This window comes from Carassius auratus, chromosome 15, assembly GCF_003368295.1.
Source record: "Carassius auratus strain Wakin chromosome 15, ASM336829v1, whole genome shotgun sequence".
NCBI classification, from domain to species: domain Eukaryota; kingdom Metazoa; phylum Chordata; class Actinopteri; order Cypriniformes; family Cyprinidae; genus Carassius; species Carassius auratus.
The window spans coordinates 17,743,659-17,767,520 of record NC_039257.1 but is presented as its reverse complement, the minus strand read 5'-3'; the positions used below and the strand labels follow the sequence as shown (position 1 = coordinate 17,767,520).

At 37.1% G+C, this 23,862-nt stretch overlaps 1 protein-coding gene across 1 annotated transcript in view; it reads left to right on the top strand.

Moving 5' to 3' along the window:
- The window catches only part of arhgap35a (Rho GTPase activating protein 35a), a 74,282-nt gene extending 61,293 nt beyond the window's left edge, over positions 1 to 12,989 (top strand). The window contains exons 4-7 of the mRNA XM_026282748.1: positions 3,120 to 3,197; positions 5,735 to 5,866; positions 9,784 to 9,889; positions 9,981 to 12,989. Coding sequence (XP_026138533.1) covers positions 3,120 to 3,197; positions 5,735 to 5,866; positions 9,784 to 9,889; positions 9,981 to 10,392 — 728 coding nt within the window. The 3' untranslated portion in view covers positions 10,393 to 12,989. The remainder of the gene's footprint in view (positions 1 to 3,119; positions 3,198 to 5,734; positions 5,867 to 9,783; positions 9,890 to 9,980) is intronic.
- The last annotated feature ends 10,873 nt before the right edge of the window (positions 12,990 to 23,862 follow it).

The window sequence follows — 23,862 nt, the reverse complement described above, 5'->3', positions numbered from 1 at the left end:
ATATTAATTAAAGGGGTCATATTGTGCTTTATAAAGATCATTATTTTGTGCATTTGGTGTAACAGAACATGTTGACATGCTTTAATGTAAAAAAAAAACAACCTATTTTTCAAATACTGTACATTATTGTAGGTCCTCTCTGTTCTGCCTCTCTCAAATGCATCGTTTCCAATTGTATGTATCCTTGTAAAGTAAAAGTAAAAGTATCATTTTTTATTGACCCAAAACCTTTGGATGATAGAGCATGTAGCACATATCTAGTCTAAATCACTTAATTCATTAAATAAATGATTCCAGAAACCATCAAAACATTCAGTCATTCTTTATTCACCCACGTATCCTTATGTTCTATACTTTTATGAAACTTCTGTGGTATTTTGTAAATGCTTCAGGCCAAATTCATTGTTGAGTAACCATCACATTTTCTCCCATTTCTTTTCTGTGTTCGATGGGGCAGAAATGAAAACACAGATTTATACAGTATACAGTCGTTTCTATAGGGATCCATTTCCGTCCCTTCCGTAATGCCCTCTGGACCAAAAATACTTGCGTTCTCCTATTGTTCGTCTCATTTCCTGTTCATTCTTCTAGGTAAACCTGTCTCTCATTTAACTTTTCTTTCCCGTCACTCTCTATCTGTCAGTCCTTTTCTCACTGTAGCAATGGGATAGTATGATAAATGAGTGTTGGTTGTTTTAGGGCCACTGGGGTCACACACTCCACATTATTCACTGCTTTTCATAGCAGCAGGACCTGTTCCAGAATCAGTCCAGTTCTACACAGCATGGGAACAGGAGATACATAGTATATATAGTCTCAGCCCAGAGGCCACCAACTGTTACCCATCAATCAGACCCTATTTTTAATATGAATCAGATAATGAAATGGCTCTATAGAAACAGTCCTAGTTATTGAGAGAGGGAAGGAAGGAATGTGACAGACGTTGGAGGAGAAGAAATGCTGAGTTTGCTGATACTGGGCCCTGGAGGATATGCTGAAGATGATGGCAGGAAGCGGCGGGGGTTTGTTTGGACATGTTGCAGGGTTATCTGTGCATTAGGAGGGCTTTATGCAAAAAGGTCATGGTGAGTTTCCTTCAGAGAAGCCCATGAGACTCAAAGTGCTCTGTTTTTATTTTTAATTTTTTAAATGTCTTAACATGACGTTCTCTTGACTGTTCTAATGGACTGAGCGTTCATTTTGAAGGCCAATAGATTGAGAGTGATGGACATGAGATGACATGAGAGAAATTATATAATGAACTGGAAATATGGCGGCTTCCTTGTATTGTCCTTGACTGTCCTTCAGAGGATGTTTCTCTTTCTCCCTCGTGCATTCCTGAGGCTTCTGTTCGGTTTCAACGTTTTCTTTAGCAGTCTTGAGTCTGTGATGGTGATTGTGGATTTGGTTTAAGCTGTGAATGAATAGTCTTGAGTCCTTTTGTACGATTTGTTAGTTGGAAAGCTCATCTGAATTAAGTTCATTAAGGCTCATTTGAAGAACTGGCTTATAAAATGGGCATCAAAACAATTTTTTTGTTTACATAGTAGTGTATTCTTGTCTGGGATGATTTAAAATTCAGGGCAATTCAGTGGACAGACAGACAAACAGATACCATAGTAATATACCATAGACTCCAAATTTTATTTTATTTTATTCTAGAAAATAATGGTATATGATGTAAACGTTACTGATTAGCTTATTTCTAATTGATGTTTCAGTTAGAACATACTTCAGCGTGTTTCAACTTAACATTCTTTTTATGTTAAGCATAGTTCTGTAAATTCTGTGCATTTGAAACATCAACATAGAAATGATAAGCTCATCAGAAATGTACCATTATTTAGATTTAAAAAAAACAATGAATTTATCGTGAGTTTGATATCTATCTATCTATCTATCTATCTATCTATCTATCTATCTATCTATCTATCTATCTATCTATCTATCTATCTGTCTGTCTGTCTGTCTGTCTGTCTGTCTGTCTGTCTGTCTGTCTGTATATTCACTTCAGGTAATTAGTTATTTACATAACCTAGTTATTATTTTACATATCTATAGTTATATATTTATTTAGTAATTCACGTATGTAGTTAGTAATTAAATTATTGAATAGTTTATTTAATTGACTTTTTTTAGTTACTTGTTTGTTTAGCTACATACTTTTGTGTTTAACTGTGTATTGTTTGATTTTGAGAATTTATCATATTACTTTTTCATTCTTGATATTTTTGCCATTTCTAAATAAATAAATTATTTAACAACAGAAGACTAATAGCACAAAAGAAAAAAAAAAGGCGCTCTTGCGGTCTGGCATTAAAATACAGTGGCACTGTTGTGGTTTATTTTTAACGATGTTAATGTGTTATACATAAAAACAAAACATTTTTTTTGAATAGGCTGCTCATATTCATATCATATTTGAGCCTATTTTTAAAAGAAACTTTGAAATGATTGTTAGACGAGGTCGACCCTGTGTGGATTTCTCACACATCAAAAGTAGAGTTTTATGACCAGTACAAATCTATAACGCATTATGAATCTTGATCTTTCAGTCTTTTTCTAGCCTTTTTTCTTTCCTTTTCTTTTTTCCCTCATGTTCTTTCCCTCGGCCATAAACACACCCTTCCTCTCTACACACATCTCCCTTCCTGCAGCTCCACAGAAAAGCTTTTATGGATAATTGATCAGGAGAGGTGAGGCAATCAATGCGGTCTGCCTCGGCAACGCGCCGACTCATTTCCGAGAGTGTCTCTCTGCCTCTCGCTCTGTCTTCCTCTTTATCGATGTACTTGTTTTCTCTCTGCTTGGGTGAGATGGGCCAAGCGGAGCCGTTCTCTGGCTCTTGCATCTGCGGGGCACAAAACGCAAGCTGCTCTCTTCCTGTGGCAGCCCTCATTCTTCATGTACGACTGATAAGTCAAACAGTGAAGATCTGACAGTCGGAGTGTGGTCGCACAATTAGCAACCTCAGATATAAATTAAATATGTGTAATGCATTGTACATTCTGAGCTGGAGATAACACCATTTTGTTGGCCTTTATCAAACTCTGAGACTGTGCAAAAGGAATGGAGTGCAAAACTCGTTAATTAATGTCATCTCTCTCTCTCTCTCACAGGGTTGAGCACAGAGGGGATCTACAGGGTGAGTGGAAATAAGGCCGAGATGGAAAGCATGCAGCGGCAGTTTGACCAAGGTGAGTCACATGACCTTTCTTTTGATCTCTCTTTTCAGTTTCTGTTTTGTGTGCTTCATTGGCATGGCAGATACATAGAACAAAATGTAGTGCAGCTACATGCACCAATATTTGATTTAAAGAGAAACAGTAGGGTAGAACATAAATTGAAATGGCAAGAAATGGAATTAGTAGGGGTAAATTGAAACGATTCAGTGCTGGGAATGTTTCAAGTCAGACAGACGCAAATAATGCATTTAAATGCTCAGTCAACAAAATCACATTTTACCTGTGCTGCATCTTGCAGTGTGAATTGAATGAACTGAGAAGTCCATAGACCACAAAATAATCCCATTGTCTTGCGTCCAATAAAGCTAATGGAGTCCAGTTTGTGAACAAATGAGCAGATTCATTTAATAAAAACATTAAAAACATTATAATACCATGGTGCTGTTTCAAAAGTACGCCTTAAAACTTGTAAATCTAAGAACATCACTAAAGTATAACAAGAGCAATGACTCCCACCACATGGTTTCTCTCTCTCTCTCCATGAACTTCCATGCTCTCACATTACCCTGATGTTGTAGGAGCATAATCTAAAGACATCTCATGGATATCATCGTACATACAGCCCTCTGTTACTCATATTTGCCTTGGGGAAGAGTTTGATTGGGCCAGTCACAGCAGACCCGGCTGACCTCGCTGCTTTCAAAGAAATGGCTGCTATTCCTCGGTGCATGGATCACATTTCTGTCAATGAGCACATTGTAGAGCAGAGAAGCTCAATTAACCGGGACTGATCCACAACTATTGATCCGGCCCACCGAGGGCCGTTATGAAAGCATAATGTCAGAGCGCATAGAATATGTTTGTATTATGTGCATACTTGTGAAGAGACAGCACAGCGTCTGTTTTCGTTTGCTTATTTTTAATGGTGGTATTATATATATATATATATATATATATATATATATATATATATATATATATATATATATATATATATATATATATATATATATATATATATATATATATATATACACTACCAGTCAAAAGTTTTTAAACAATACGATTTTATTTTATTTTTTTAAAGAATTATCTTCTGCTCACCAAGCCTGGATTTGTTTGATCCGAGAGAGATTTTATATATATGGATATATGATATATACAGTATATATACAGTATATATATATATATATATATATATATATATATATATATATATATACAGTTTGACTGTATTTTTTATTTTTTAAAAATGCAGCCTTGGTGAGCACAAAAGACTTCTATCAAAAACATGTTTTCTGTCAGTGATGGCGTACTGTATTTCAAATTTGACCAATTTATCACATTTTAACCTTTTTTTTAATCTAGAACAGAATATAATATTTATAAATAAAAAAAAATCATTTATATACAAATATTATGTAATATAAAAATAATTAATAAAATATGCTATTTTTATACATTTAAAAAATTTTTTTTGAATATTTATTAATATTTACGTAAATATTCATGTGCTTTATTAGTTAATAGACATGGACTAAAATCCCCAAATCTCTCATTTTAATTTCATTTAACTCTCTAAAGAAACTGTTGTGTGCTGTGTGTGTGTGTGTTTGTGTGTGTGCATCACCACAGTGCCGTCCTTCTGTTTGTGTGTTTGTGCCGGAAGAGAAGGTCAGTTAATTACCAGCAGATTGGTTTGGGTAATGAACCGCGAGCGCACACGCTCCACTGATCTGGCCGGGCCCGGTTCGGACCGGCGTGAGCTAATAGAAGGCGAAGGCTCGTGTCTGATCGATCAGAACCCCGCACAGCCAGGTGACAATACAATTACGGCGGAAATTACTGCTCAGGTATGTGCTCAGCAGCATCCCGGCCGACTCTGGCGAAATGTCAGACGATTCACAATCAGGTGCTACGCAGCCGTTATCGATCTCTGATGAAATACAATCAGGACGGCTAGAGTAACTGATCCGGGGTCAGCTGGATTTAACATGCTGGTCTGAAAGATTACAGTTGTAATAGGAATGTGGAGTGCTGTCTCTGTCTGTAGCTTTAGCTCAGTCATATTAGCTGAAGCGGAGATCAAAATTGTTTTGTGATTTTAATCGGCGCTTGTTTTGTTTGCGGCTCGTAAGCTCTCACCTTCTCCTGTGCACTCATTTCACGCCTGCATGCTGAGCATGTATTCTCCAATTAGAAACAGATTTCACTGGATCAGAAGAGAGATCAGAGATGCATCCAGACAGCAAGAGTGGACAGGTTTGATTATAATGGGCTTGTGCTTTCAGAAAGACCTCTTGTGTGAACAAAGAAACTGCATTTGGAAGAAGCTGGCTGTCAGGGATGTTCACATGATCCTGTGTCTCTGATTTTACGTAACGGATTGTTTACTATTAAGTCAGATCAAGTACTTCTTAGAAAACTGTGTCCATTTGCCTTCCCATTCATCTCAGTGCCAGTTCCTTGGTACAAAATGTATTTCAGGAATGATTAAACTTCCCTTTAAAAGTCTAATCGAATTCTCTCTCTCTTTCTGTATATTATAGACCCTAACATTGACCTGATCGAGAAGGACATGTCTGTGAACACGGTGGCAGGAGCGATGAAGAGCTTCTTCTCAGAGCTGCCCGATCCTCTGGTTCCCTACAGCATGCAGACGGAGCTGGTGGAGGCCTTCAGTGAGTATCAGCACGATCGATAAAAACACTGATACAGGGAAGATTTTCCATGGCCAGATGTTTACCATCAGAAAGCAGAGTGCTTGGTTGTAGTCCTCTGAGGTTAGTGTGCGCTGGAGAGAAATCTTGTGTGTGAAGCTGGGAGAAAGCGAAAAACAAGGGATAAGCCAGCGAGTAGAAATGGATTGCGTTTCTGCAGTGTGTTTTCCTGTTGCGGTATGATAGACTTCTCTCCCTGTTCTTCAATACACACACTCCCTCTCTCTCTCTCAGTCTGAAGTTTAGCATTGTCTGCTCTGGGCATCGCTCCAAGCCAGCAACACACAAGCAATGAGACTTAAGCCTAAGATTGCCGTTAGTCCTTCACTCCAGACTGTTTCTCAATAAACAAGCCCTCTCAAGTCCTGCCATGCTTTAAATAGTTTGACAAACAGCAGGCCTGATTCAGCGTAACACCCAAACCTGCACTGGTGGAGTAAAGCACAAAAGAGGGCATTTGATTGGTCAAATCGTTCAGGCATTTTGGAAGTGTAAAAAATGTTGGTATATGCATCTGCTATACCAGAATAAAATCTTAGTGCTTTTCAAATGGCCGTAGAAAATGATCATTTGAGTCAGTTACATCTTTTTTTGTGAATTGAATCTATCAAACACCAACATAATCAGATATAAATTTGAGCCATTGTGTTTAAAAAAAAAAATCGAAAATACGTATGTTTTGTGCTGATAATGTTAGGGGGATCTTGCCTGTGCAACTTTTGACATAATAATGCTCTGAGTGTTTTAGAGTGGTTGCTTGGGCGTTGCTCTTTGGTTGCTAATCGGTTCGGAGTTGTGTTTGATGTGTGGGACAAGTTACGCGGCAAAGATTAAAGGAATAGTTCACCCTAGTTCACCCTAATTTAATTTGGTCATTATTCGCGCACATGTCGTTCCAAACGTATTCGAGTTTGTTTCCACAACAAGATGATGTTTGGAAATATGTCACCGTTCGTTTTGTCCATACGATGCAAGTTAATGGTAAAACTATTTGGTTACCAACATTCTTCCAAATATCTTCTTTCATGTTCCTCAGAAGAAAGAAAGTGGGTCGTGGAAACTCTTAACCCTAAATATAAGCAACCACTTGTTAATAGTAACAATTACATTTTAAGCAGACACTATTTAATGCAAGAACAGTACAGAAGCCAGTTGAGAGTAAGAAGGAAGGGATCATGGAGGGAGAGGACAGTTGGCAGGTCACCTGACCGTCGTGTCACTCTCCACAGGAGGTGGGCGGGGCTTCGCTCTGATCCGTCTGTTACTGGACGCCATGGCAAGAGCCCAGCAGGCTTGTTCTGTTTTAGTCTCTGAAAACACAGGAAGCACCTGCACGGCTTTAAGGCCTTCTGAATAATCCCTTGCTTTGTTGATCTGCCATCTATTAGACGTCTCAATAGGATATTTAAATTAATGCATTTTCTGACTGGCGGTGGCGGCGGTGGTTTATTCATTAGATGATATTTGCATATTCGGTCACAAAATAAACAGTGTCTGGCTAGGTTTTAAATACACTTATGTTCTGATGTTTTGAGAGCATTATTTCTACTACTGATACTACAGGTCATGGTTTCATTCAAGCACCTAATCCTAAGTATTAAGCCCAAAATATACTTAAGTTTTGAACTGAACGCTTAGATATGCATACAGCTGAACCTTTTTAAAACAAACAAACAAAAATGTATTTGAATGCACTTAATATGCATGTTCCAAAATAACAGTCTGTGTTTGTAAATTTTGTGCGTTGTGTATGGAAAAATTCAAAGCCCATGTGCGAGATGAGCGTGCCTTATTCACACAGGATTAGTATTATCTGGGGAGCTCATGTGATTTAGAAATTACCCCTACATCTCAATTTCTTATGAATTTCGTTATAAATGAAGCCTGGAATTTTAATCAAATTTGTTGATTTGTCTCCGGGATATGATGTCAAGGCTTTGTGTGAAGTTATATATCATAAAAGTAAGAGGGTTCTTACATTTCCATCTAATCAGTCGTTTTTTTTTTTTCACTCTTCTGATGGTTTTCAGCTTTCTCTTTCTGCAAATTGTATAGTTGTGTGGTGTGTAGCACCCAAAATACTATCAAAACACTAACATTCTTCGCGAAAGATGGATAAAAATGCGTGCAGGAAACCAAAACCTTGAAAAAAATAATATTTGACCCTAACAAATCCTGGGCAATCACAGAGATAAAGATTTGTAGGGGGCTAATATGATCACAGAATCTCTGTCTTCAGTGAAATACGGTATGTCCTTTGTTGGGGAACATTTACATGACAAATTACAGACATGACCGCAATTATTACACATGACATAGGGCTTCTTATAACTGATAAAAAACACTGAAACACTGCCCTAAAAATCACTCTAGCTAGCTACCATATAGCAACAAACTGGCATTATAGTGTTTTTTGCACATTTTCCTTCGAGTTTCTGCAGTAATTCTGCATCTGGGGCCACGATGCATAATGCTGATGTCTGTGTGTGTGTGTGTGTGTGTGTGTGTGTGCATGTGTGTGTAACACTGACATCAGAGTGTGTGTGTGACTAGGGAGGAACACATCTGCCGTAGTGGTCACATGTTCTGACACAAGGCTCACAGCGTTAAGGGCTGATGTAAGCCGTTCTGACTCACCGCAACCATCAAGCTCGCTGCACCCAGGGCGTGTGTGTGTGTGTGTGTGTGTGACTGCACACACTACACAATTATTTCTGTACATGTACTGTTTGTGTGTGTGAGACACTGTGCTTTATTGAACAATCCCTCGGTCACCCCAGATGAGACTGATGGGAAGACACACACATGCAACGCAGATATGCAAACACACTCACCTTTCCACAGTTACTCCTCCCTAGAGGAGTTGTTTATTGATTTTAGGTGGAGTGTGCTGCTTCCTTTGTGCATATCAGAACTCATTATTCCTGAATTACTTCCTCAAGCATCGCTTCCAAGCAATCCGAGGTCCCAAAGCCAAACACGGATAGTTTTAGGGAAGAGTCCCCACTCACATTTCATCTGGAGTAAATAGAGTGATCCAGTTTCTACACACACATTCAATCAAAGTCTCAATTAGTGTTCAGCTTTATTTTCTTTCTTTTTTTTTACAAATTTGGTGCACAGTTATGGAGCATTATGAGTCCGTTTACGATTTTTTTTTTTATTTATTTAACTTTTAAATTGGTATTTTTGAATTTCAATTATAAATAAATTTGCCTTTATTTTATTGAACTGTAAACACGGGAATTAAAGAGTTTCTTATCTATTATTTTGCCCATTTAAAATCTGATTTGTTTACTTTTTTTCATATTTATACTTCTAGTACTTTATACAACAGCATTTACTTAAAGCATTTACATTTTTGATGCATTTTTATTCTCCCTACAGTATATTATTTGCAACATACAACCCTGTTGTCAGAACTTGGGTGACAGGGTTGAAAGTTAAGCCTGACGAATGCAGTCAAATCTACAATTTGTGTAGAAACCACAAAAAATTGAATCATGTACACTTGTATTCCCAGTTAAAAGGGTGTACATTTTTGCTTCCAAAATGTTACAGTTTAAGGAAACTTAAGGAATGGATCATTATGATAACAGGGTTGAACATGTTGTTTAATAATGGGTTTATGGTACATACATTTGTTAATAATTAAAAATATATCTGTATATATTTAATAGCTTGGGATCTGTGCCTTTTGTTACTTGAAAGAATCTAATAGGACACGATGAGATTACAGAAACACTGGTCTTGAAGGTCCTCGAGCATCGAAGCCATCGTCAAGACTGACTCCGATCTATTTGTGTGAACACCTGCGAAGCATAAAGAAAATAAATGGGTTTGTGTCTCATTCCGTGTTCCCTCTCTGCCCCCTGCAGAAATCAATGATCGAGAGCAGCGCCTCCACACCATGAAGGACGCGCTCCGCAGGTTCCCTCGAGAAAACTACGAGGTCTTCAAATACGTCATCACGCACCTGAACAAGTGAGAATCGGAGCCGTCCCCAGGGCAAGACACGATCAAACTCGCTCACACGAATGTTTCTCCGTTCTCACTGTTTCTCTCTTTCTCTCAGGGTGAGTCAAAACAGCCGCCTGAACCTGATGACCAGCGAGAACTTGTCCATCTGTTTCTGGCCGACACTGATGCGGCCCGATTTCACCACCATGGACGCGCTGACAGCCACACGCACCTACCAGACAGTCATCGAGACCTTTATCCACCAGTGTGCTTTCTTCTTCCACAATCAGCCCTTGGCCGACACACCCAGTGGCTTGCCCGGACAACCCGCCTCGCCTACCACCGCCTTGTCTTCTGCCTCCTCTATACCAGGCTCCGTCTACTCCGCCTGTTACACCCCATTACAACCTGTAGCCCCGCCCTTCGGCGCCGCCCAACAATCCCCGCCCCATTCTCCACCCCCAATCCAGAGCCTGCTGCCTTCGCTCCACCCCCATCACAGCCCTACAGAACAACACACGCTGTGAAGCCCTAGACGAGGCGGAGGACTCTGGGAGCACTGAAAGAGATTAATCGAATGGAAGAAACTTCCGAGGAGATTGCACGGCCGTGCCTGACTTATCCCAAGCAGCAGAGGAACGGGAAAGAAAGAGGTGAAGAGTACATGAGCTACGTCAACCACACTTCATCGCCCTCTTTCTGCATCAAGCTCCTCTATAAATTGCTCTGTTCTTGGCCCTTTATGCTCCTCACACACATTTAGAGAACTGCACATGAAGTGTAGGAACCCCAAACCCAGATCTTTAATGGGTTCATCTGATGTAGATGTCGCACTCTTGCTGTTCCGGCGTTGTCTTCGTCAATCGGCGACCAATGGGAGATTGGATGTTTGAAGCCCACATCATATTCGGGTGGCCACTGACTGAACGCATCCTCCTTGAAATAAGGTTAAAGCGGGCCAACAGGGTGGCCTATATATTCACCAGATTATTGTTATAACTCTAGACCACTGTTATAAATTTAAAAAAAATAAATGCTTTTTTTTTTTTTTCCAACACAGCGACACGACCATATCCCTCGCCTTTATTTATCCTGAAACCACTTTTTAAATAGAGCCACAAATCAAAAGACAAAACTAGAACTTGTCGAACTTGATCTAGTTTGGCTGGCAAAGGATTCGTGTGGCACAGCATTCTGGGATTTGAAGTCTTTTCCTCCAGAACGTGCTGGAAGACTAATGCCTCTTTTATTGCAGAATGTCCACACAACCCTCGGTTTCCTGCTCCACGAGGATCTTGTGATCACTGTCTGTTCATTTGGGAGCTGTATTATTATTCATATTACACGTTAGCAGGAAGTTTCCTCATGTTAGATCTGTGGACTACTTTTTGCGCACATTATGGGTGAACCATTAAGTGATGAGTTCTAAGGGATGGGTTAGGCTGTGGTCCTCCTGGGTTTTAGAGGAGAGGTATGCACTAAATCAAGAGTTACCTCACAGGTCTGGAAGGTGAAGGAAGTCTGCTCTCGAGGAGACGCTGTGCTGTATCTATTCTGATGGCATTGAATCAGTGAGCCGTGAAAGCCTAGGAGATGAGAGTGAAGATAGTGGCATAACTGTGAAGGCATTCGGAAAAGATAAAGTCTTCAGTGTGTTTGAAAACAGCATGTGGTGCGTTATCAGAGAATATGAGCTTTTTGTCAAGACTGACTAAATGTCTCTACTTCAGAGTTGAGCTCCGAAGGATGACATTGTTTATAACATGCCAGACGTTTTTAAAAATAAAAAGATTAGGAGAAAAAAAAACACTCGGGGAACGCTAAAGTTAATGTTGTATGCTTGTGAGTAGACTTCGGTTTGTGGGCTCTTGGAGCGCCACCCAGTGGGCAAAGCAGGTATTGCAACTCGGCTCGTATTCACGTTAATGTTATTTTTTGTTTCGCCAGAAAATGCTGGATACGTTCACAATCACATGGTTAAAATAAAAAAAGCTGCCATTTAGCTTTCAAGTTTGTATCAGTATTCCCCAGCACTTATACTTCACACATTTAATTGCTTCAGATTAGATAATGGATCATTTTCTGTGGCTTTTGTGTTTTTTTTTAACTCGAAAAGAGTCAGGTTGTTGTGAGCCGTGGTTTCCAAGCAGGCAGACGCTGTCAAACTGAAAAAAAAAAAATCACATTTATGAAAAAAAGAAAATAAAATAAAACAGAATGTATCCCAGAGCAGATTTCATTTCATTTTTTGTGCATATCTCTCTCTGGAAAACATTGAGTGAACCACACCTGCCCTGTCCCTCTTTAACTTCAATCCACATCTACTCTGACTTCTGATTGGCTGTGATGAGCTGCAACTCTTTAATCATTCTTGCTTAAACACTATGTCTTTTCCCCTCAGAGAGCAGGAGTACTGGTATATTTTGGGAAATCGGGAGCTGTGTGGCCTATAAGGCCCTGGTACTTTGTATGAATGCTGCTTTCTCTGTGTATTTCAATGTATTCTTTCAGAGCCGACTGTCCTTCGCAGCAAAAGACTGTGCAAAAAAAAAAAAAAAAAATAGGGAGGGGGAAGACGACTAAAAGTGACATAACAAACGTGTATTAAAAATGTGACATTGTTTGAGCAATCCTATTTGGCTGCATCACTTTATTGTTTTTCTTTTTCTTTTTTCAACAGTGGTGACAGATTGTCTGTTAAGTTAAAGGAGAAAGGAGCAAAACTATATTCAGAATTGTTGTTTATTTGTACGTTAGGGGGTCTGACACTTTGCCCTGTAGTCAATGGTGATAGAAAAGGTGTTCTTTTTATGTTTTATTTTTAATAATTAAAAAATGAGAGAGCATTTTTAAGTCCTTTTTTTTTTTGTGAATGATGTAAAGGCCACAATGATGTAGTGCATGATTGAAGACCAGGTCAGGGAGAGAGGTCTGCCGCTCTCAGTATTAAAAAAGGAAGAAAAATTGGAATGGGAAAAAAAAAATTAAAGAAATGAAGTTAGATGAACAAAAATACATGTCATTATTTGCCATGAAGTTGGTAATTAGTCTCAATGGGAATGGTGTATAAACAGTAAGGCCTTCTGTGACCTGTATTATAGTTAATAAAATAAATCTTGTAAAATCAGTCTCTTGTCTTTATTTTATAGTAGCAGAATATGAATAAATTCCATTAAACCTGTGCTTTTGCTATTTATTAATTCTATAATTTATGTAATCAAAGTTATTTTAAAAGAAACGTATTTTATTCAGCATTGACGTTGCAATTGGTTATGACCGTAATTAATTTTAAGTTGTTGTTTAAATTCTATTTTAAATAAATACTGTTCTTTTGAACCTTCTGTTCTTCACAGAATCCTGGGGGGGAATGTGTCATGGTTTCCACATAAATATCAATAATCAGAAGTGTTTCTTGAGCAGCATCTCAAATTGGGTAGAAATATCATGAAATAAATGTTTTTCTCTATTACACATTGGCCACAATTAACAGGAGCCTTTTATTTAATGCTTTTTGAAACCTCCATTTGCCAGTTTACCAGCTGTGAGTTTTCTCCTGTAATGCCTGATGTCCTTCAGATTCCCAGCTTCTTCTCTTCAGTTCACTCCTCTCATGTTCTGTAAGGTTCAGGTCAGAGGACTGGAATGGCTATAGCAGAAGCTTGGTTTTGTGCTCAGTGACCATTTCTGTGTTGTTTTTGAGGCTTGTGTTTGGATTATTGTACGGCTGAGTGATCCAAACATGGTCCATTATAAGATTTCTAATAGAGTCACTTAGTGATTTTTTATCTGTTGGTATTTGATAGAATCAAAGAAGCCATGTGTCTAAACAAGATGTCAAGGACCTCCAGCTCAAAAATACAGCATTACAGTATATCTCATTTTACACACGGGGTACTTTTTACCTCTGTGTTCACCAAACCTATATTGAGTGTTTTCTGCTAAAAAGCTCATGTTTTAGTTTCATCTGATCGTAGAAGCCAGTCCCATATAAGTTCAAGTCGTGTCTGATTAATGAATATGCTGGAGTTTGTTTTTGGATTCCCCGAGACTCAACTATTTCCTGAAACTCTCCAGCTGTGGTCCTTGGAGTCTGTAGCCACTCAAACTCTCCTTCTCACCGTGTTTTAGGACGATATAGACACACGTCCTCTTCCAGGCAGTTTCGTAACATTTTCTGTTAATTGGAAATTCTTAATTATTTCCCTGATGGTGGAAATGGGAATTTTCACTGCTCTAGCTCTTTTCTTAAAGCCACTTCACTAATTTGTGAAGCTCAATCATCTTTTTCTGCACATCAGAAATATATTATTTGGTTTTTCTCATTGTGATGGATGATCAGGGGAATTTTGGACTTGTTTTCCCTCCTATTTATATTTATTTTATCCATGGCTGGATAATTTCATGTTCATAATCACCCTGGGATACTCAAAATTGTGATTGGGAATATACTTCAGAGATATTTTACTAATATAAATTTCTAGGGGTGCCAATAATTGTGTCCAACGTGTATCTGAGAAAAACATTTATTTCCCTCCATTTAAAATTCTTATTATCCAATGAAAGGTTAGCTTTTTGTGATTTTTTAAAATAGAAGATCAAAAGGATTAACTCCCACAGCCTTCTTTGATTATATTAACCAAGGGTGCCAATATTTTTGGCCATGACTGTATATTAAAACAGTGAAAGTAATGTTTAAAAGTTTCTAAAATTAATCAGTGGAATATCACTGTCAAAATTATGTCGTTTGATTTAATTATTTGACGGATTTTAGAAAGTCAAGACCATCAGGCCACATCATTTTATGGGGGGTAGAAACATTTGGTGTTAGTTTAAATCTACCTATTTTTTCATAGGATAATTTAGATAATAGTTTATTTAGACGATAAGACCTCACAACAAAAACATGTTGTCCCTAATACTACGCGTATACAAATATACAATATAAAAAGCCTACCGTAGGCTGTGTGTGGAATGTTCCAGCTAGTAGTTGCCTTCAAGCATACACCAAAGCGTTTTCCTCAACGGATTGTGTTCCGATATTTTTAATAACCATAATTACAGGGCAAGGTTTACTGATTATATATATATATATATATATATATATATATATATATATATATATATATATATATATATATATATATATATATATATATATATAATAATAATAATAAATAAATAAAAACATAATTTGAGCTGCTGTTGCGAAGTTGTAAGTGTACGCGTGTGTGCGTGTTGGAGTTTCACATGTAATGACCAAAACAGACCACTAGGTGTCTCGCTTGTCGAACTTTCAGTACCTTTGATATTCTCTCCATTTGATCTGAATCACTCGGACCTCTGCTGTAGAATACGCCTGTTAATGATGATGAATTATTTTCATTAGACATATGTGTTCATAATTTGAATGGTCCACCTCATTTTTTTTTTTTTTTTTTTTTTTTAAAGAATGAATTATATGAGCACATCAAATTAACAAATAGGCCTACTAAAGACTTCATCTAAACGACCTCGTTTAGCCTAATTCGCATTTAGGTGCTTATTCATATGCTATACAGAGAGTGATTGTTTGTTTCATGAATATTTGTCTCGGTAGCCCAAAATCTGGCCTGATACCCTCCAGAAAGTGTCGGTGTCTGAGGTGAATCTGTGTCCGGTTCGTGTTATGATCAGTCGAGGCACGTATCGCTGCTCATCCGGGTCTGTCCGAGTCTTGAATTCAGATGCGTCCGACTCCAAACGATTCACACCTGACCGAGAAGTGGAGCAGTTCTTATCAATATACACCAGAATCCAAGATCCACCTGTAACCATCATCCTAATTCTGACTTGATCCGTGCCATAGAAAATGTAGTTTAGAGTTTCAAGACAAAACTGTTTTAAGGTGCAAATGTTTGGAGTCAAAAAATACACAAATGCTTAATTTTGTCTGTCTTTCAATTCCAGTGTCATCATAATTTTATAATATCTCTATTAGGATAGGACCACATTTGGCCGGGATACAACTATTTGAAAATCTGGAATCGGAGGGTAAAAAAAAAAAAAAAAAAAAAAATATATATATATATATATATTGAGAAAATCACAATTAAAGTTACCCAAATTAAGTCCTTAGCAATGCATAAAACTAATCAAAAATTACGTTTTGATATAAATGGTAGGAAATTAAAAAATATCTTCATGGAAAATGATCTTTACTTAATATCCTAATGATTTTTGGCATAAAAGAAAAAAATTTCATTTTGACCCACAGTGCATTGTCGGCTATTTCTACAAATATCCTCATGTGACTCATGACTTATTTTTGTGCTCCAGGGTCACATTCCTTGAATAACTAGGAAATACAATAAAGCTCCACTCTGCAATTCAGACGTAAGTCAGCTAAATAGTGAAGAATTTGATCTGAAATGCCTGCAACAGTGCATACAAATATCAAAATTAATTATTTGTATTTAATCAATTGTATATACAGTGTTGTACAATTTGTGACAACTAACCCCGGTCTCTCTCATGCCAGAACAGGATAAAACCGATTCCTTAGGCCCGTGTTTGTCCTTCCGACACATCGATTGTCCGGGTCACCGTGGGTGTTTCGATTCTGATACCTGGATTGATGGCAGTGCTGGGAGTAAGGATGCTGCTATTGATCATTTGATGGTCAAACTGATGAATGCTGTGGGCACTATCAGCTGAAAACAGTCAAATACAGCTAGCAACACCCAAGCCCAGATAACTTTTTCCATATATATATATATATATATATATATATATATATATATATATATATATATATATATATATATATATATATATATATACAGTCGTGGCCAAACTTATGTGTTTTCACCATGAAGCTAAAAAATGGTTTTTAAATCAATTAAAAACCAATCTTTTGCTGTAGTGTGTCAGCAGGAAATATTAGTTTGCATTTCCAAACATCCATTTAGCCATTATTTGTGATAATCCAGTGAGATCGGATCTCACCATTCTTCAGTCTGTGTGGAATAACATGAATTGTTTAAAAAAAAAAGTATTTTATGTTCACCAGTCCTGCACTGATGTACAGTAAAAATACTGTAATAAATACTGTTTTTCAATGAACGTTTTCTGTTTTCATATATTTTGAAATGCAGTTTATTTCTATGTTTTCAGCAGACATTACTTCAAACTTCAGTGAATCTGAAGTGAATTCTTCAGAAATCATTTTAATTTGCTGCTCAAGAAACATTTGTTGAAAATAGTAAAATTTTGTGGAAACGGTGCTACTTTTTTAGGGTGCTTTGATGAATTGAAGCAGTAAGAACAGTATTTATTTGTATTGTATTGTCATAAATGTGTTTACTGTCACTTTTTGAAGCATTAATAAAAAATATATATATATATTTCCACCTCCAAAAATTTGAGTGTTAAAATACATTTTGTGTCCACTGTAAATAGTATCAGTTTATAATTTTCATTCTGATGAGGTGGAAATAAGACTTCCTCTTTTTGGAGTAATTTTAATCAAAAGTATATTTTTGGATATGTCAGATGAAATCGACTTTAGTGATTTCGATTTAGCGCAGACTGATTCTGGCACTGAAGGCCAGGCAGACGGCTGGTGCAAGATTAGTTAGTCAGTTCATGGTTGAACTGATTGCGTTTTCTGATGTGGAAAAGAAATGCAATTATTATTAAGTTTATTAGCAATGTGGTTGTTTTTTTTCCTGCTCTCGTCGTCTTTTTTTTCTGCTATGATTAATTATGCTGTTTAATTCTGAGATTCACCATAGCTCTCCTGTAATTTCCCCATGGTCTTCTTGTGCGCGGGTGTTTTTTTCACTCTCATTTTGTAATGAGTCGTGAATTCAAGCGTCGAGTTCGGTTTCACCCCAGGGGGTGTCGAGTGAAGATGATTGCATTGACCATTCAGAATCAATATGAATGCCTGGCATGATTCTATAGCGAGTAGTGAGTTAAGCACATCCAGTCTTTTCACAGGCTGCTTTTTTCCCCCCAAGTTCAAACTTTGAGTAGCTCCGTCTTCCATAGAATATTGAATAAGGTTACCGTGGCATGGTGAGCACGCGCGAGCGGCTCCGTGCATTGAAGCGGCCCCTGTGAATCTTCCAGTCTGGCTTTCAGAAGCCCTTCATGCGCACTTGACAGTTCCAGGTTAGCTCCTCGCTTCTCCACTTGCGCTCCCAGCGTTCCCCTAGAGGATAACGCCGAGATCCAGGCCTTTGAGCCCAAAACCCAGCCTTAATCCCCAGCATCGATTGCCCTGAGAATTTCCTCCAGAGCACAGCGGGCATCCCAGCGCTCCAGCCCCGCTGCGGCCCAGTCAGCCTCCTCACACTCAGTCCATCTGCCCCGCCGGAGCCTAACTTCCCGAGACTGCCGGGCTAATGTCCTCTCCTTTTAGAGGTTAGAGAGGAAGCAGGATTAACAGACAACATTGTGATTAGTGCAGATATTGAAAATCAGTATTTCATGGGTCTCCTTGAGCTGATGGCAAATAAGAGCTTATTTGATAAAAAAAAAAAAAAAACTTGATTTAAATTGCATGTGGAAATGTATTTGTACTATACGTATTCGTATTGAATTATATCTTTGCATCAAGGATGCATTAAACTGATTAAAAGTGTAGGTGATTAGGCCTGTATTTATAAATAGAAGCATTTCTATTACAAATGAATAATTTTGTTTTTAAACTTTCTATATATCAGAGAATCATGGAAAACAAAATGTGTCACATTTCCAGTTAAAATATTAAGCAGCACATGTATACCTAATAATAAGAAATGTTTCTTGAGCACCCATTTAGCATATAAGGATGATATCTAAAGGATCATGTGATTATTCAGTTTAACCATCACTGTAATAAATGACTAAATAAAAAAGCAGTTACCTCGTATTTTCCGGACTATAAATCGCAGTTTTTTCATAGTTTGGCTGGTCCTGCGACTTACAGTCAGTGCGACTTATTTATCAAAATTAATTTGACATGAACCGAGAGAAATTAACCAGAAGAGAAAACATTACCGTCTATAGCCGCGAGAGGGCGCTCTATACTGCTCAGTTCTCCTGTAGTCTACACTTAGGACATAGAGCGCCCTCTCGCGGCTGGAGACGGTAATGTTTTCTCTTGGTTCTTGGGTCTAAATAAATGCGACTTATAGTCCAGTGCGACTTATATATGTTTTTTTCCTCGTCATGACGTTTTTTTGGACTGGTGCAACTTATACTCAGGTGCGACTTATAGTCCGAAAAATACGGTATTTTAAATTGTAATACTATTTCAAAATATTACTGTTTTTACAGTAATTTGATCAAATAAATTAAGTAAAACAATCATTTCCCAATACATTTTTTAAGGCGAAAAGTATTTTTACAAATATCATAAATTGGATTTTTTGTTGCACCAGATGAAATTTCATCATCTGAACTAACCTTGTCTTGTCATAAAGAGCAAAATTATTAAGATATTTGAAGAGACTCATTGACCCTGACACAGTCATGAGGGTTCCTGCATGTTGGTTGCACCACATGACTTTGCAACATTTCCCCAAATGTTTATAATATTTATAATTTATACACCAGCTGCCTCCATAAGATCCATTAAAACTAGCACAGTCATAAACCCATCTGCGTGGTGTGTGCTAAACGAACACATTCAAATACAGTGAATTTGGATATAATGCCCAGAAGAAGTGATCTACGATGGTTTTTATACACTTGAATATGGCCACTGTGACTGTACCTTGCCCTAATTAAATCCACTCTCTACCACAAACTCTCCTATAGCTGCCTTATTAATTTATGGTGCTGTTATGCAGGCTGCGTGGTGCTACTAATGAAGGCTTGTATGCAGATGAGGGGCTGAGGTTGTCTCTAGAGCAACGCTGCTCTGTCTGACCCGGTGACCTCTACCATGGCTTTCTGACTGCTACAGGTCAGTGGCAGCTGTCAATCACTCTGGAGCAGACGCCAATGCAACGGCGAGGTCATGCAACAAACACTCTTACAGTCAAACTCTGGAGGAGAGAATGACAAACACACACCTAATGATCTGATGAATAACAATAACACAAAATATATACAAATAATAATAAAAAATGCTCATGAAACTTAAACGCATTAACGATATGACACTAATGCAAGGCCATCGGGCTCGATGATGACAGTTTTTCTATGGCCCTTACAAATAGATACACTTTTAGTTTTCAAGGTTGTTATTATCACTGTTCGATTTATTATCGTTATTATAATTTTTCGATTAAGAATAAATTACATTTAGGTATGCATTTTGCTAATTGTTGTTTGTGGATGTAATATTTACCATGCAAGATTTAAAAGTTCAACACAGATTCAAACATTTTGCTTCTGTGTGTGAAAGAACATTGAACATCTTTAAGAGATCATTTATAATTCACATTTCTTGGGGCAAAAAGAAAAGAACTGCAGAACGTCAGATCAAAATTTGAAAGAAACATCACAGATGTAAAACTAATGAGCAAAGTCTTCCTCCTGTACAGTACAAAAAAATACATTTGTTGTCAATGTCCATGAATTTTGATAATAAAGCTGTGCATGGGTAGATTTTGTGAAGTATTTTAAAGTGTACCTCTTTAACTTTATTTAGCATACAACATTTTTTTGGATTTAACCATGATTCTTTCCAATGAATATCAGCAATTTGTCTAGGAGAAACTTTATGTTTGGATTGAAAAATTAATCTGATATTTTTATTCTTACAGGAATGAAAAAATAGTTTGATACCATCAACTATTAACTCAGGAAGTTTCCTTTTACTACTTCCAAAAGTAAGGTGACTTTTCATCGAATGTTTGAACCCATTGGGAATAGCTTTAACAACTTGCTGAAACTCTTTCAATGGAATGGGGAAATTGTAAATAAAAATAAAATCTTCATAAGACAAAGCATTTCTATTTTCATCAAACAAATCCATGACAAAACATAGTCAAGAGGGTCTCAAAATGACATCACTTCCTGTTATTTTCTTCTTTTATTTATTATTATTTTTTTTTAATGTTGGTTGCACCACTCTTCTTTGATTTCGCTGACATATGCTTTTCAAATATTAAATAGCAAAGAAGCATTTTTACTAAGGCTTATTTAAAATAAATATGTATAATATCACCTTTAAAAAAAAATTTGTAAATGTTTTATAGGGCTTCATTTCTTCATATTGCCCTTTATTCCCAAAAATATAAAAAATAATTATAATTAAGAATTATTGCTATTTTTATTATATACATACATACATATATATATATATATATATATATATATTATGCATACGATGTGCAGTTTGTTTATTGAAATAAAGGTGAAATAAAACCAAAAACCAAAAACTACCTGGAAATAAATAAAAACTGAAATGTAAACAAAGTATACCTACTATTTAAAAATGGCAGAAACTAATAATAATAATAATAATTAAAAAAAACAAAAATTAAACCAAACCTGAAAATATTAAATTAAAGTTAAATAATTATTTTACTATAAATATTATAGTATATAAATAATACTAAATATAAATAAATATTATAGTATATAAATAACTAAAATAACACTGGCGACATCTTCAATAGAAACTCTGACGCTTCACCTCTAATGTGGCCAGTTCTCTGATCAGAGACTCGAACCCTCATTATCTTTCAATTATGATCAGTCATTGTTCGTTGTGCATTTGAAAGTGTGTGCAGGTATGTCATTTAAATCAATATATTTTTATGACTCTCAAAGTATAGTAAATAAATGTGCATCTGTGTGTAAAATATGCATAAATACTTGTGGGTGTGTGTGCTCATATCAGTCTCCATATCTCTATTAGCAGTGGGGTAGGACTGCACCCTTCATCTGCGGCTCATATCTATGCAAAGCCAAGGTCCTGCCAATCAGTTGCCCCGGTGACACGGGGCTCCACCTCTCCAATTAGACCTGACAGGGCAGGATTAGGTGCTGGGCAGGCGAGAGGCGACCTGCCGGCGTGTCAATCACGCGCAAGGCATCCGCTCGGCTGTTTACTGTCAGATCCCATCTTTGTCTGTCAGGCCGAGAGAGACGCCGGGGGAAGTGGAGGGAGAGAGAGATCTGATCAGAATTAACTATGCTTCCCCCTGCAGACTGTTCTTTTAATTCATGAAAGGAGAGAGAGGGGGAGGAGAGCGCTTAAATCCTCCAGTTGCCCGCCTTCTGTATGTTAAGAGCTGCGCCGGGTTGTTCTGTCTGATTGTGCGGTCTGTTTCCTCTCATTCTGACAGTCAACACACAAGAAACACACAGCAAGCACTGCGGCCAAAATATTAATTAAATATGTAGAAAAATGCTTTTGACAGAAGAATACGCAAACTTCTGGCTTCGGGTCTTTAATTGTTTGGCAATCAAATATAGTTTTTATACAGTACTGAGACTAATGTGTGTGTGTGTGTGTGTGTGTATGTGTGTGGATATATATATAAATATATATATATATACTGTACACACACACACACACACACACACACACACAGAATATGTGAATATCATATCTTATTCATAATAGCAAAAAAAAAAATATATATATATACTGTACACACACACACACACACACACACACACACACACACACACACACAGAATATGTGAATATCATATCTTATTCATAATAGCAAAAAATAATAACTTTAACTGTAAACTGTTAAAAAAATTATGATTGTAATTTTATATCTTTAGGAATATTATATCTGTAATATTTTCTTTTTTATATTAATAAGTACAGGTAAACATGTTTAATTTAATGATATTCAATATATTCAATTGTATATTGAATTAAATGAAAATCATAATTTAAAAAATCTAAACATTTATTATCAATGTTGAAAAATGTTGTGCTGATTAATGTGGAAACCATGATTATTTATACATGATAAGTGTATTTAGTCTTTTTATATCAATTCAATGTATCCTTGCTCATTAAAAATATTAATTTTGTAAAAAAAAAAAAAAAAAAACTTATCCCAAACTTTTGAACAGTAGTAAATACTTTTCTTTGCAAAACATCAATACAATCAAAATACACTAAAATGACCATCAAAGGGAATTTTTTATTTTTTTGCTATCACAATGTGGTTACAAATCCAAGAAGGGCTATTGAACATAAGCTAAATCGTACATCTCTTCTCACCAAAAGCAAAATTTAAGATTCACAAACAGTGTTGGATGAGTTACGCGCCAGAATTTAATACTTAGGGTTCAGGTTTTTTTCAGTAATAAAGTTTGAACAAAAATAAAGCTGATCTTTGCCTTGGTGAGCATGCTAATAATGTCTCGTCTGAGTATCGTTTCAGTCAGCTTCTCAGAGTTCCCCTCTCAGCATATATTTCTGAGCTTGCTCTCTCCAGGGGGGACGACCAGCCGCCCAAGAGATGTGGTCCCGTGCCCCTCTAATCCCAGTGCAGACCCCCATCAGCGAGGATTAGAGACTGATCAGTGAGAGGGCAAACCCAGGGCCAACCGACTCCAGCACAGCAGCCAGCCAGAGCCATTAGGGAGCCTGAAACATACATGAAGAGAAAGACCTGCAAATACAAACACAGAATGAACCTGCTATTGACCAAAACAAAGGGCAACACGTACTCTGTACAAGTTACTTAAACATATAAGCTTGATTCTGAAATGCATTGGAATGCAATTCATAATGCAATTCATATGTTTTTGCAATTTCAGTGTTTCCACAAGTGGCGCTATAGTGGAAATAAATGCAAACTCACGACATTCTCTGAGCTGTTCAATATCCAAACCGACTAGGATTTATGTATTTCAGTGGCAACACTATTAGGGCCAGTTTTATCAAACAAGACAAATTAGCGCAGTTACAAAACAGCGAAGATGGAAGGGGAAATTTCTGCTAGCAATGCGCAAAATAAAGAACACAGATGGAACATCTCATTATCATATCAACCAATGAAATATACTAAGTTGAACACAAATTAGCATAGTCGTAAAAAACG